This window comes from Notamacropus eugenii, chromosome 2 (genome assembly GCF_028372415.1).
Source record: "Notamacropus eugenii isolate mMacEug1 chromosome 2, mMacEug1.pri_v2, whole genome shotgun sequence".
Taxonomy (NCBI): Eukaryota; Metazoa; Chordata; class Mammalia; order Diprotodontia; family Macropodidae; genus Notamacropus; species Notamacropus eugenii.
In genome coordinates this window covers 222708840-222723755 of record NC_092873.1, presented here as the reverse complement: position 1 = coordinate 222723755, position 14916 = coordinate 222708840, and the positions used below count along the sequence as shown (strand labels likewise).

Genomic DNA, 14916 nt, shown 5'->3' with positions numbered 1-14916 from the left:
TCCTGCTGGGGCACAAAGCAAGCAAGCAGCTATACACAGTACAAACATAATCTCAGCTCACGTGCTCACAAATTGTTCTGTTTGGCTAAGAGAGAGCATACAGCACAATACAATGATAAAAATCCAGTGGGAAAAGTTTAATGATAGTCTGGCTGTAAAGGAAGGTGCTGTTTATGTTCTCTGAAACGCTTGCTCCTTCTCTGTCCTAGATAGAAGTCTGTTCGCTGATCAACAGTGAATTTGGTGGGACCAGAGAGGAAAAAAAAGGCTGCTGCAGAAGCCTGGACAACAGTTCCCCTTATCTTAGCCAGGGGTGAGGAACCTGTGGCCTCAAGGCCACATGTGGTCCTCTAGGTCCTCATGACCCTTTGCCTGAATCCAAACTTCCTGATGTTGCATGAATTTCTATTCTCTTCTTCATGAACTTTGGATTCAGTCAAAGGGTCACACTTGAGGACCTAGAGGGCCACATGTGACCTCAACGTTCTAGGTTCCCCACCTTTGTAGGCTTTCATATTTTATTAATTGAAAGTCTTGATTTTTTTAAATTGAATTTCAGCTTATAATCAAGAAAGAGATGTAAAGGCTTTTGGAGGAAAACCTAGGTAGACCTGGAAGGAAGAACTGATTTGCACAATCAACCAAAAAACCTAGAATGAGTGTATTGGATTTTTCCAGCTCTTCTACTGACTGATCCCAACTTGGGTGTCACTTGAAGAGCAGAGGCTGACTGGAGGACAAGCTGTTGAGAGATGACCTTCTCACCCCTATACTTAAGAGTTTACACTCCTGAAGCATTTCTTACTTATCACCTGTGCTAGAAAGGAAAGTTACTTACTTGGAAACTTTGTCTGGCCCAGCTGGAAGAACAAATAGCAAAGTGGAAGGAGCTTCTGATTGGAAGTCAAAATACTTGTCTAAAGTCATAATGCTCAACTAGCTTTGTTTTTAACTTCCCTGAAGCTCAGTTTCCTTATCTATAAAATGGGATATTGTGAGGATCAAATGAGATATTGACATTTTCCCCTTGTTGGGCTGGTACCTAACCTTTTGTTTAGGGCCAGGCATTATATTATATTTTATTTTGTTAATATATAATTTATTCATTTTTTAGTTCTCAACATTCACTTCCATAAGAATTTGAATTCAAAAATTTTTCCCCATCTCTCCTCACCCCTCACACCAGGACAACATGCACCCCATCCAAGCCTTCCTCCAGTCTGTCCTCCCTTCTATTATCTCCCTTCTTCAATCCCTCTCCCCTCTATTTTCCTATAGGGCAAAATAGATTTCTATACCCCATTGCCTGTACATCTTATTTTCTGGTTGCATGCTAAAACAATTTTTAACATTCATTATTAGATCTTTGAGTTCCATATTCTCTCCCTTCCTCCCTCCCCACCCACCCTCATTGAGAAAACAAGCAATTCAATATGGGTCATACATGTGAAGCCATGCAAAACACTTCCATAATAGTTATGTTGCGAAAGACTAACCAGATTTTCCTCTGTCCTATCCTGCCCTTCATTTATTCCATCCTTTCCCTTGACCTGTCCTCCCCAATAATGTTTGCTTCTGATTATCCCTTTCCCCAATTTGCTGTCCCTTTTATTATCTTCCCTCTCCTATCCCCTTCTCCCCTACCTTCCTGCAGAGTAAAATAGATTTCCATATCCAGTTGAGTGTGTGTTATTCCCTCCTTAAGCCAAATCCCATGAGAATAAGGCTCAGTTATTTCCTTTCATCTCCTCCCTCTTCCTCTCCATTGTAAAAGCTCTTTCTTGTTTCTTTTATGTGACATGATTTGCTACATTCTACCTCTTCCTTTCTCTTATTCCTAGTATATTCTATTCAACAGTAAATTTTATTTTTTAGATATTCTCCCTTCATATTCAGCTCACCCTGTGCCCTCTGTCTATGTGTGTGTGTATGTGTACACACATACACTCATGTACATATACATACCTACATATATATAATATACACATACATACATAACCATATCCCCACACACACATATATTCCCTTTATCTACCCTAATACTGAAAAAGGTCTCATGAGTTACAAATAACATCTTTCTGTGTAGAATGTAAACAGTTCAGCTTTAATGAGTCCTTTAAGGCTTCTCTTTCTTGTTTACCTTTTCATGTTTCTCTTGGTTCTTGTATTTGAAAGTCGAATTTTCTATTCAGCTCTGATCTTTTCAACAAGGATGCCTGGAAGTCCTCTATTTCATTGAAATTTCATATTTTCCCCTTAAGTATTATACTCAGTTTTGCTGGGTAGTTGATTCTTGGTTTTAATCTTATCTCTTTTCACCTCTGGAATATCATTTTCCTAAGCCCTCTGATTCCTTAATGTAGAAGCTCCTAAATCCTGTGTTATACTGATTATATTTCCACAATGCTTGGATTTTTTTTTTTTTTGTGGCTGCTTGTAATATTTCCTCCTTGACCTGGGAACTCTGGAATTTGGCCACAATATTCCTAGGAGTTTTCCATTTGGGATCTCTTTCAGGAGGTGATCAGTGAATTCTTTCCATTTCTATTTTACCCTCTGGTTCTAGAATATCAGGGCAGTTTTCCTTGATAATTTCTTGGAAGATAATGTCTAGGCTCTCTTTTTTAATCATGGTTTTCAGGTAGACCAATAATTTTTAAGAAGAATGGATCTATCTTCCAGGTCAGTTGTTTTTCCAATGAGATATTTCACAGTCTTCTATTTTTTCCTTCTTTTGGTTTTGTTTTATAATTTCTTGATTTCTTATAAAGTCCTTAGCTTTCATCTGCTCCATTCTAATTTTTAAAGAACTATTTTCTTCAGTGAGCTTTTGAATGTCTTTTTTTTGGCCAATTCTGCCTTTTAAAGCATTCTTCTTCTCATTGGCTTTTTGGACCTCTTTTGCATTTGGGTTAGTCTATTTTTAAAGGTGTTATTCTCTTCAGCATTTTTTGGGTCACCTTTAGCAAGCTATTGACTCACTTTTCATGATTTTCTTGCATCGCTGTCATTTCTCTTCCCAATTTTTCCTCCACCTCTCTTACTTGATTTTCAAAATCCTTTTTGAGCTCTTCCATGGCCTGAGGCCATTGTATAGGGTTTTTTTGGAGGCTTTCAATGTGGAATCCTTGACCTTGTTGTCTTCCTCTGATTGTATGCTTTGCTCTTCCTCATCTGAAAGGATGGCAGAAAGTACCTTTTCACCAAGAAAGTAACCTTCTATAGTCTTACTTTTTCCCCTTTTTGGGCATTTTCCCAGCCAGTTACTTGACTTTTGTGTCCTTTCTCAAGGGGAGGGTTTACTACCCTAAGCTTCAGAGGTTTTGTGCAGCTATTCTCTAAGATATCTATAGGGACCTGTAAATTCTCAGTTCCTCCAAGGGGGCACAATCAAGGGAGACAGTAGTTTATTCCTCTCCTGGTCTGCCCTCTGGTCTGTGAGCAACCAAAAGCACTCTTTTCTGCCCTGGAACTGCGAGTAGAATTCCCTCTCCTCAGCTGCCACCAGTTTGCCATGCCAGTGCTCCTCCTCACCCCAGGACCACCACTCAGGATTGAGACTCAGATCAGCTGCTCAATTCCCCCAGGGTCTTTAGGGTGAGGGCTCCAAAAGTAGAGGCTGCTTCTACAGCCCTGGAGCTAGGGCTAGGGCTGAACCTCACTCCCCTCTCACTCAGGTGAAAAAGCTTTCTCACTGACCTTTTAAGCTGTCTTTGGTGTTTGTGGGTTGAGAAATCTAGAAACTGCAGCAACTACCTGTGATTCAGCCCCCTGAAGCCTTCTCCAGTCCTGTCCATGCTGTATGGCCCATGCTGGGCTGCACTTCATACTGAACCTGGTGCAATAGACCTTTCTTGTTGGCCTTTCAGGCTGTCTTGGACTGGAAATCTATTTTAGTCTGTCATTTTGTGGCTTCTACTGCTCTTGAATTTGTTTAGAAATTTTTTACAGGTATTTTAAGGACTTTGAGGGGAGAGCTGAGCAGATCTGTCCTTCTACTGTGCCATCTTGGCTCTGCCCCCCCCCCCCCCCCCATGCATTACATTTTAAGAAAAACATTAATAAGTTGTGTGGTCAGAGGAGGGCAACTCCCACAGGAAGTAAAAGTAAGTCAAATTCTATTGATTCATTCAGCATGCATTTGTTAAGCACCTACTATTCTCAAAAAGCTAAACACTTAAGACATAAAGACAAAAAAATGAAACTATCTACTCTTCAATGGGGATGGTATATGTGTATGCACACACATGTGTGTACGAGGGAGGAGGAGGATTATTCTACCAAGGAGAAACAGTGGGAGCACCAGCAACTAGAAGAATCATGAAAATCTTTGATTGAACTGAGACTTAAGGGAAACTAGACATCCTGCAAGACAGAAGTGAAGAGAGAGCACATTCCAGACATTAGGGACACTCTATGTATGAAAAGACACCAAGGAGGAGAAAAAACCATTCATGGGAAATAGCAATCAGACTGGAAGTTGGCTGGAAAATAAAGTGTGCAAAGTGTATAATGTACAGGAAGCCTGGAAAGGTAATGTGACATCCTATCATGAAGGATTGCAAATGCTAGAGGAGTTGCTCTTTTGTCCTAGGGACAAGGGAGAGTTACTGGAGTTTCTTGAGAAGTGGCATGATCAGACCTGCACTTATGGATGGTCAATTTCTATGGAGGATAGACTGGAGAGAGGAGAGATTAGATTCAAGGAGTCTAGGTAGGAGGCTGTTGCTGTAGTGTGAGTAAGAAATGATGATACCCTGGGCTTGGGTGATTGTATGAATAGAAAGAAACAGATGTGAGAGATGTTGAGGAGGCAAAATCAACAGCATCTTGCTGGGTGGGAGAAGGGACGAGTAGAGTGAATAACTGTGAATAGTCAAGAATGACTCCCAGATTGCAAACATTGGTGACTAGAAGAATGGCATTGCCCATGACAGAAATAGAGAAGTCAGGATGAGGCATTAGCTATAGGAGAAAAAAATGATGAGTTCTCTTTTGGACAAACTGAACTCCACCCCACCTCAGCCATACACAAAGATGGGCATATCTTCATCCTTGCCAATATCCACAAAGGTACTACCTCATGTTCAAGAATTTTGAAATTCCTTTATCCAATCAAAATCAATTGGCTTTTCACCTCTCCCTCTGCCTTCCCTTTCACACCCCTGCTCTTCATCAGCACCATAACCTCCAATCCACTGACCCCTCAATTCTCTCTCAAGCCATTTCCCTTGTACTAATGACTCTCTCCTCTTCTCCCATCTTGATTCCTTGGTGAATTGATTCAACTTTATGCTGTCTTGCTCTTGGCCAGTTATGCCTAACCAAGCTTCAGTCTTGGATCTTTTCCACTATCATCACCTTCACTCCTACACATAGGCTGTTGAAGGAAGGTGGAGAAAATCACACAACCACTCTTACTGGGTCCACTACAGAGTTACATTACTTAACTTCAATTGGGTCCTCACTGCTACTAGGCAATCCTCTACCTCCCTTATTAACTTACTGTCCCACTCTCTCCTGCAGCTCTTCCAAACCTTTTCATCCTTCCTCAGACCTCCTGTGGCCCCCGCTCTCTCAGCTGAGAATCCTGCCTTATAGTAAGAACACAGAACAGATTGCCTCCTCTGTCATCCCCTTTTTCACTTATTTTCAATCTTTCCCTCTCCAGTGGCTCATGTACTGCCTTTAGACTTGCCCGTGTCTCCCCTATCCTGAAAAAACTCTCACCTGATCCTTCTATCCCAGCTGTCATCCTATATCTCATCTGTCCTTTGTAGCTAAACTCCTTGAAAAGGCAATCTACCACAGGTACCCCTACTTTGTCTCCTTACTGTAATGGCCTTTTGCTGGAACTTCTCTCTCCAAAGTTGCTAATGATCTTCGCTGCAAAATTCAACAGCCTTTTCTCGGTCCTCAATCATATTTATTCTGATATAGCTTGCTTTGTGTATATTTGTTTACTTGTTACCTCCCCCTTTAGAGTGTAAGTTCCGTGAGGTCAGTGACTGTCTTTTGTCTCTTTTGTATCCCCAGTACTTAGTACAGTGTCTGACATGTAGGTGCTAAATAAATGTCTGTTGAATTGAAAGAATTATCATACTCACAGTCCTGATCATTGCACTGATGTAGAAAGGCAAGGTTTACCTCTGACCTCAACCTCTGAGGTTAAGGAACAACACCTCCCCTCCCACCCCCATACATTCATAGTTTTTCTTAATAACTTTAGTTGTTTAGTTATTTTTAGTCATACCATACTTTTCATGACCCCTTTTGGAGTGTTTTATCATTTCCTTTTCCAACTCATTAGACAAATGAGGAAACTGAGGCTAACAGGGTGAAGTGACTTGTCCAGGGTCACACAACTAGGAAGTTTCTGAGATCAGATTTGAACTCAGGAAGATGAGTCTTCCTGTCTCCAGGCTCAACACTATCTCTCTCCACTGTGCCACTTAGCTGTTCCTCCCTTAATAACTAGCAGGCCTCCAATTTGCCCTCAGAAATCCCACCACTTCCTATTTACATGAACACGGGCTACTCATTGAAACCTCATTTTGAGAATCAAGTGAGATAAGATATCCAAAAGTGATTTGTAACTCTAAAACAACATATAAATAAAAATATTTGTTGCTATAGTGAATATAAAGACATACTTGGCACTTGGGCAATAACATGATTCTTTGACCAAGCTTTCTTGCTTGGGTACTCACTGGCCCATGCATTCATTAAATGCCTCAAAAATACAAAATGCCTGATAGAGCGTAGAGTAATTAACTAAAAACTGGATCATAAGAGAATTGTAGATTATTGGCGCTCAGAGGTGTTCTAGGTCAATCCCTTCTTTTGATGAAAGAGGAGATGAAGGTTCCAGTGAAAAGACTTGACTAAAATCTTCGAGGTAATGACCTGTCACAGTCAAGACAAAAGCCTAGGACTTGAGAGGAAGTGTGGTACAGTGGGAAGGGCACCTGCTCTAGAATCAGAAAACCTGAGTAAATAACTCCTCTGTGTGACCTTGAACAAATTACTTAACTTCCTGGGGCCGCAGTTTTCCTGTACATAAAATGAGGACATTGGATTAGATGGCCTCTGAGGGCCAGCTAGGCAACCTTAGGCAAATTAGGGGCCTCAGTTTCTCACCTGTAAAGTGGAGTTGGATTAGACTCCCTCCCAGATCCCTTCTAGCTTTAACAGTACACAATTCAGTAGCTTCAAGAAAAGGTTAAAGATATACTCATAATTGATAGATCCATAACAGGTTAATAATGTTCTGCCTTGGCCTTTCCCACCTTTGATTCACCTCCCTTACAAAGGAAGATAAAATCTTCCTTTCTCTTTTTTCTGCACACTTTAACCAAGCATATATGGTGCTATAAAATACTTCAAAGAGTTACCTCAATTTTTAAAAATTGAATTTCATTGTATTTTGTTGGGACAGCTAGGTGTTACAATAGATAAAAGTGCTGGGCCTGGAGTTAGGAAGACCTGTGTTCAAATCTGGCCTCAGATACTTAATTAGCTTAGTGGCCCTGAGCAAGTCACTTAACACTCTTTGCCTCACTTTCCTCACCTGTAAAATAAGCTGGAGAAGGAAATGGCAAACCACTCCAGTATCTTTGTCAAGACAACCCTAAATGGGGTCATGAAGAGTTGGATACAACTGAAATGGCTGAACAACACCACCGCTAACCTATAAAAAATGCTTCAAAATTTGCAAAGAAAGCATGAATTGTATTCAAAGTACACTAATATTACAATTTACCATGATAGTGATGTTTTAAAAACGTAACTAAAATATCCACTGACATCTCTTTTCCCCCACCCTAATTTTATTTTTATTTATCCTATTTTTCAGACCCTCCACCTGTACTAAGAGTTGATGACCGACAACGACTGGCACGGGAACGGAGAGAGGAACGAGAAAAGCAACTAGGTACCACAGAATCAGTGTTTGGTCACTGAATTTGGATTGTTTTATGACTGTAGTCAAGTCACTGAACTCTTCTCAGCCTGAATTTTCTCATCTGAAAAATGGGGGTACTAATGGCACCTGTCTTTCAGGGTTGTCGTGAAGATCAAATGAGATAATATTTGAAAAGTGCTTTGCAAACCTAGAAGCACTGTATAACTGCTAGCTCTTCGTATTAATAATAATGTCAAAGTGAGTTATCCTTTAACCTGTAGGAAGAGGAAAATTCCACTTAGGAGACAAATTTGTATCATTTAACGTAATACTGTACCAGCCAGAGCTGACCTTGAGAAGATGGATTTCACCAAATTTGCCATGATTCAGGATTCCTCCATGACTGTGAACATGACTTTGTTGTCAATGTTATATCATGGATATAATACTCAAATGATGAACTGATATAAATAAATACTGAATGTGAAGTGGTGATTTAGACCATATCACAGAAATACGCTGTTTCCCCTCTTACTGTGTTTTCATCAGAACTCTGTGTGACTCTTTAAAGTGATATTGTGATTGACATATATATACACACACACACACACGGATAGTTTATATTTATTTATATAAAATGTATTTATGTTAATGAGGGGAGGTAATCCTCCCACTGTTCTCTGCACTGGTCAGACAGTATCCTAGAATGTCCTAGTGTATTCATTTCTGGATGGCATATTTAATAGAACATTGACAAGCTAAAAAAAAAAAATCAGATTAATATAAACAAGATGGTGAGAGGAGTATCAAACATGTCGTATGAAGAGCAATTAAAAGCAATAGAGATAATTATCCTGGGGGGGGAAAGGCAGCTAGGGGGAGAAGCAAATCAGCACATTAGCTGTTTAAAAACATTTGAAAAACATCCACAAAAAAAAAGAGATGGATTAAACATATTCTTTACTATACCACCATGAAGAATCAGAACCAGCACACGAAAGTTCTAGAGAACAGGGATTTCAGCTGAATACAGAAAAATCTCACAATTAAGAGCTGTCTGAGAAATAGGTAGGTGAGTTCCCCTTCAGAGGTGGTATTCAAAAAGAGAACGGAGAAGAACCTCTCATGGACAGTTTAGAAAGACCCTCATACATTTAGCTGACAGGACTAGACCACCTGTAGGATCCTTTCTAATGCTAAGATTCTGTGATTCTAGATAATCCATAAATTTTTGATATCAAACTGTGGGAAATAATATGAATAGCTAGCATTCATATGGAAACACTTTCAGGTTTGCAAAATGGCCCTTTTCTTTTTTTTGACATGCACAAAGTTGTGGGGTTGCCTACAGTTATTGCCTTGCATAATTAATCCTAATACTTCCTCCTCCCTTAGGCAATTGCAATGTAGCACATTATGTAGGGCTTACACATGAGAGACATCTGTATTCAAAGATACTGTGGACCAATACTAGTCAGATTTCAGGGAAAAAAAGCTATATTTTGTTGTTGTTCTGTATTGTTATTCAGGTTTAACATCACATTAAAAAACGCTAGAGAGAACATTACCTTTGCCCCAATGCCAAAAGAGTTGGACCATGGAATAGACTCCCCAGGAGGACTTTGCCTTCTGACCATGTTCGTGAGAGCCCGCAGCACACTCAGTATTTGCCAGCCTGAGTAGTGAATGCCACAGCTGGGCAGAAAGATCTGAGTATGCATTTGACACCTTTTCTCCCAAAGAGGAAATGAGAGGCTTTTTGCTTTCTTTTCTCTTATTTTTTTGTCTTCCAGAAAATGTGATCAAAGATCCTATGCCAGCTCCTCCTTAAAGAAAGTGCCTTTTCTTAATGTTCATTTATGTAAGATCTACAACACAAGATTTTCTGTCTACCTTGGGAAGATAAAAGGACTAGTCAGCATGACTGGTTCCAGTGTATCTAGGTACCTTATAAACCGAGTCTTACTTAGATCACTAAAATCTTTCCAGAAGATGACCTATAACATTTCCTGAAGCTACCATATCATTCCTTAACTCTTGTAAATCTTTCAGTCTGGGAGCATGGCACCTATAACCTCAAACCTTAGAAGGGGGTGCTTCCTTGAAAAACCTCAACTTCCAAAACCTAGTGTTATGTAGCACCAGGCTGGTTATCAAATTTCCGTAAACACTTGTAATATTTTGTTTTGTGTCACCAGAGAGCAGCAGTTTAGACTCCAGCCCCCATTCTATCCCATTTCCACTGTGACCACATCTGGACATTTCTTTTACCCCAGAGGGTTTTGCAAACATAAAAAACTCAGTGAATTGTTGAAAGTGAAGAAACAGTAAGCTCTTGATTGTCTGTGTGTAGATTTCCTGCACTGTTATTAACCTGCATGTATCTGAGATCTATTTTCCCCTTGCTCCTAGTGAGAGAGGCTTAAGCTGCCTACTTGGTGTTAGTACTATTTCAGCTTTCTACTTCTCTCTCCCAGTATGAGATCCTTCCTCTTATGAGTACCATCCCAGGCTGCTGCTGTAGTGTGACTCAGGAATTCCAGCAGGAAACAAACCAGAGCTAAGTGACAGAGTTGGGGAGAGAAAGCCAAGCTTTCTTGGGAAGGGGAAAGGCTCTGAGGGAGCAGTTGGATCTGATTAGTTGCTATGTTGCATTGTACAAGCTATAATGGTCCTCATCATTAACACAGGTCATTGAGACTTAGCCTTAAAACTATTTTCATTCTAAAATTCAAACCCATTCAAGGAATATCATGATCTGATCCAAGTAGTACAGGTCTTATGTTATTACATGACTTTTGGAAATTACCAGGCAATTCTGCTACGGAAAAACCCAAGTAAAAATCCTTTGGGCAACTCCCTGAGACGAAGTTGCAGAAAAAGGTAACCCCATCTGTATCTGTTTCTATGTATTTATGGAGTATCCTCCTGAATAATATCCTATGCCCATGAAATCACAAGTATATTTGATATACCCATCACTGGGTATGGGAGTCTGACATAATGAATAATGGGAAAAATCACTTTTTAAGAGTATTCTTCAAGTATTCTTCAGATCTTTCAACAATTCAAGACATTTCCTACGTTATAATATTATGCCATGAAAGCAAGTTTAGTCTTTGTAGTGGATTAGTATACTACATGTTTTCTTCATAATTGGATATTACATGTTTTTTGCTTTTAAAACCAAGTGAGCTATTACACCCTTCTATAAATTATTAAGATTAACCATTTTATTTATATTTATTTAAATTTTATTCTAATGAGCAATAATTTGTTTGCTTTTCTTCATTTCATAATAATAAATGCATATGCCACGTGTGTTACGTTAATGGTTTTTACAAACAGATTTTCTATTTTCCATGTGTTTCAAAGAGAGAATTCAATTGTCTGGGTTATGTAGATTAAGTATTAAGGTTTAAAACGGTTGACTTGAATAAAGGTCATCTAATCAGTTTGATTAGCAGAATATGTTAAGAAAGTAGGTTAAGCACCTTTGAACAAGAGAATGGTTTCTCTGTGATCACTACAGAATTTCATCACTTCCTTCTCTCAACCTTATTCTAAGTAAACAAATATAATGTGATCTTTATCCTCCAGTTTCTTCCTTCACCCCTTTTAGCAGGAATTCTCACTCTTTTTCTGTAAGTCAGATTCTGTATGTATGGATTCAATTGGCAGTCTGGTGAAGCCTGTGAACCCCATCTATAATAATGTTTTTAAAGACATTAAAAAATATAGAGTATTGCAAAGGAAACCAATTATATATTGAAATGAAGATGTAATTTTTTTCCCCATCTAAGTTCATTTCCCCCCACTGCCCTCAGCCTGTCCCTGAAATCTAAGCCCCAGGATAAAAACTCTTGATATGGTCCTTAACTATTTTTTAAAGGGCAGCATATCTGAAATCACATGAGATTCCTATCTGATTTAAACTGAGGCCAAAACACATAAAGGTGACCGTCAACAACTTCAACAAGAAAAAAAAAAACACCAGAAGGTTCTTCTGGCCAACTGTCCATAAATGGTGGTTTCTTGGTAGTAACTGATCCGTGGAACCAGACTACAAGGACTACCACTTAGTGTAACCATACTGGGCTGGGATCAGTTCAGTAGCCATAAATCACCAGTCATACTGATCACTATTGGGTTTTTTAGTGTCCATTTAGAATACAGTAAGAAATTTATGAAACCTCAGGAAAGCAAAATTAAAGATAAATTTCCTTCTCAGTGAAGCTGATGACCAGTGTTTAGTTGTTAGAGGGTTTTGACCAGCAATATTAGAAAAAAGTTCCAGATCATGGAACAAAAGTCTAATTGTCTTGCTTTCAGTGACCTGGTATGTTTGTACTCATTTACAAACAGAAAGGACCTAATAATAACCTTTTCTGAGATGCCTTAATGCATTTATCTTAAACCTACCTCATATGACCTGTTCTTTCTACCTTATCCTTCAATTTGTCATATAAAACCAGGCCTACCATCCTTAACGAACGAGATGGGGTTTTGGTTTGTTTCTGATTTCAGCATAGACTCTCCAAGACTAAATTTCTAAACAGTGTTGTAGAGGATAGAACCTCCTTGACTGCATTTGTCTTTTCACTGCCTCTTCCATGGACAGTTCCTATTCCCATTCTTAACTGTGGATGCCCTTCTAGGCTGAACTTCTGTCGATCCATGTCCCCACCTCCTACCCTTCATTTCTTCCATAATTACTGCCTGGAGAGTTGATCTACATATTTACAACTACTTACAGGATATCACTATTTGGATACCTCACCTACAACTCCAGTTCAGTGAGCATTTAAGAAGCACTTAAGTCTGTGCAGAATCATGCCCATTTGACCTCTTTTCTTAAAACCTCATCAACTTTTTTCCCTCATACTCTCCAAAATAAACACTGGCCAAAAAGCAGTCTGCCCGATGATCCTACCATCTCTACCTTTTTGTCCTGTCATTTATATTGCTCCCTCCCAACTGGGAAATCCAGTGCAAATCTAGTGCTCTCATTAAGGCCAAGCTCAAGCATTAACTCAAAACCCTCCGAAACTGCCAGAGCCCACTGTGAAATTTCTTACTTGAATTCCTGCAGTCTATACCATATAGTCTATTACTTTAACGTACACTGCACTGTTCTGTTCTCTAGTTATTAAAATGCTCCCAATTAAATTTGGAGCATCTGCCTTTTGTGTTTTAAATCATAAATGAGCTGCCTGTGACCTTAACTTATTTTTTTATATAAGGAGAAAGCGATGCTTGAAGGGTAGAAATGTCATTGTACCAAATGAAGTGAAGGAGAAAGGAGTGAAGACTCATATACTTTCTTAACCATTGGCTTATCCAAATTAAATTATTTTTGTGTTGATGGAATCACATTTGAAATGAAGCCTGCAGCTTAAAGTTGTCACTAAATTTTTTTAAGCCCTTATGTTTAATTTCTTTTTAGAAAGTATTTACTGTCCTCTACAGTAAATAAAACTGAGGGGAAGGATCATAAGATCTTAGAGATGGAATAAACAGAGATTATTTAGTCATTAGGATTTAACAGATATTTGTGAACTGCCTGCTGTGCCTGAACAGTACCAAAGGGAGGAGATTTCAAAGATGGGTAAGGGAGACACTGCCCCAGCCTTCAAGGATCTTACAGTATAGTAGGAGGGTTATATAAGACAAGCATATAAACAAGTAAAGTACAGGTGGCATAGGGGATGGAGTGCCACACTTGGATTGAGGAGAACCCAAGTTCAAATTTGGCCTCAGACAAGTCACTTAACCCTATTTGCTCAGTTTCCTCATCTGTCAAATGAGTCAGAGGAGGAAATGGCTAACCACCCCAGTATCCACTGCCAAGAAAACCCCAAATGGGGTCACAGGGAGTTGGACAGGACTGAAAAAAAAAACACAACTCAACAACAGCAAATGCTATATTCTCTCCATCCCTCTCCCCCACCACTCTCAGTAAAATATGAGCTTCTTTCAGTCAAAGACTGGTTCATTTTGTTTCTCTAAGGATCATAGATTTTGAGCAAGAAGAAACTTAAAAAACTATTGATTCCAGTTCCTTCATTTTATAGATAAGGAAACTGAGACTCAGAGGGATTTAGAAACTTGACCGGGATCACACATCTGAGAAATGCCTCAAGTAGAATTTGAACCAGACCTATCTGACTCCATACCACACTGCTTAATAAATGCTTGTTGAATTTTATTTTCTCCAAGATAAAACACATTCCTTCACCTGATCCTATTATAGGTAAATATTTTAGTCCCTTCACCCTCCTCACCATTTTCTGGATATACCCTGGTTTCTCAATGTCCTTGGGAAAATTCAACACTAAGAACTTAACAAGATATTCCAGATGTGGTCTAACCAGGGCAGGGTACAGTATAACTTATCTCCCTTGCTCTAAACATTCTCCCTTTTTTAATGCAGCCTGAGACCACCTTGGTTCTTTTGGCTGCCATATGTAGCATACTACTGACTCATGTTGAACTTGCAACCTACTATAACTATAGTCTCTAAGAGGTCTTTTCACTTGAATTGCTGTCAAACCAGGTCTGTCACCTGGTGTTTGTGCACTTAGTTATGTGGGTAACTTCACCTATGATACTTATCTGATTTTCCATAGCTAAGAAGTAGCAGTGTTCAGACTAGAACCTAGTTCTCCAAGTGCTGGGCACATTCCACTACATCGGAATAATTTCTGAGTGCCTCAGTTGGTCTTCATTATGACCTTGTTTTCTTTCCAGTGAATCAAAGTCAATTCAAATATTTTTCAGTAGAATACATTTTCTCCTTCAAACTCAATGACCAAAACTTATATTTAATAATTGGGAACATTGAATGACTTTCACAGTAAGCATGTTGAGAAGGTGGCTATAATTTCGTCTTAAGAGGTGATATTTGAATTTAATATGAAAACATATTTTTAGTATTTTCAAAGAAACTTTTGTTGTTTTTCAATGTGAACAGTTCATCTCACTGAAAAATATAATCTGTGTATTTACTAGAA

At 39.1% G+C, this 14916-nt stretch overlaps 2 protein-coding genes across 6 annotated transcripts in view; both read left to right on the top strand.

Moving 5' to 3' along the window:
• Nucleotides 1-7925, top strand: part of MAP3K5 (mitogen-activated protein kinase kinase kinase 5) — a 452961-nt gene extending 445036 nt beyond the window's left edge. Inside the window, exon 33 of the mRNA XM_072637677.1 lies at nt 7856-7925. The gene's annotated coding sequence lies outside the window, so the exon portion shown is untranslated. The remainder of the gene's footprint in view (nt 1-7855) is intronic.
• The window catches only part of MAP7 (microtubule associated protein 7), a 229222-nt gene that overhangs the window by 152877 nt on the left and 61429 nt on the right, over nt 1-14916 (top strand). For all 5 annotated transcript variants that reach the window (XM_072637682.1, XM_072637681.1, XM_072637678.1 and 2 more), the window contains exon 3: nt 7856-7933. In XM_072637682.1, coding sequence (XP_072493783.1) covers nt 7856-7933 — 78 coding nt within the window. The remainder of the gene's footprint in view (nt 1-7855; nt 7934-14916) is intronic.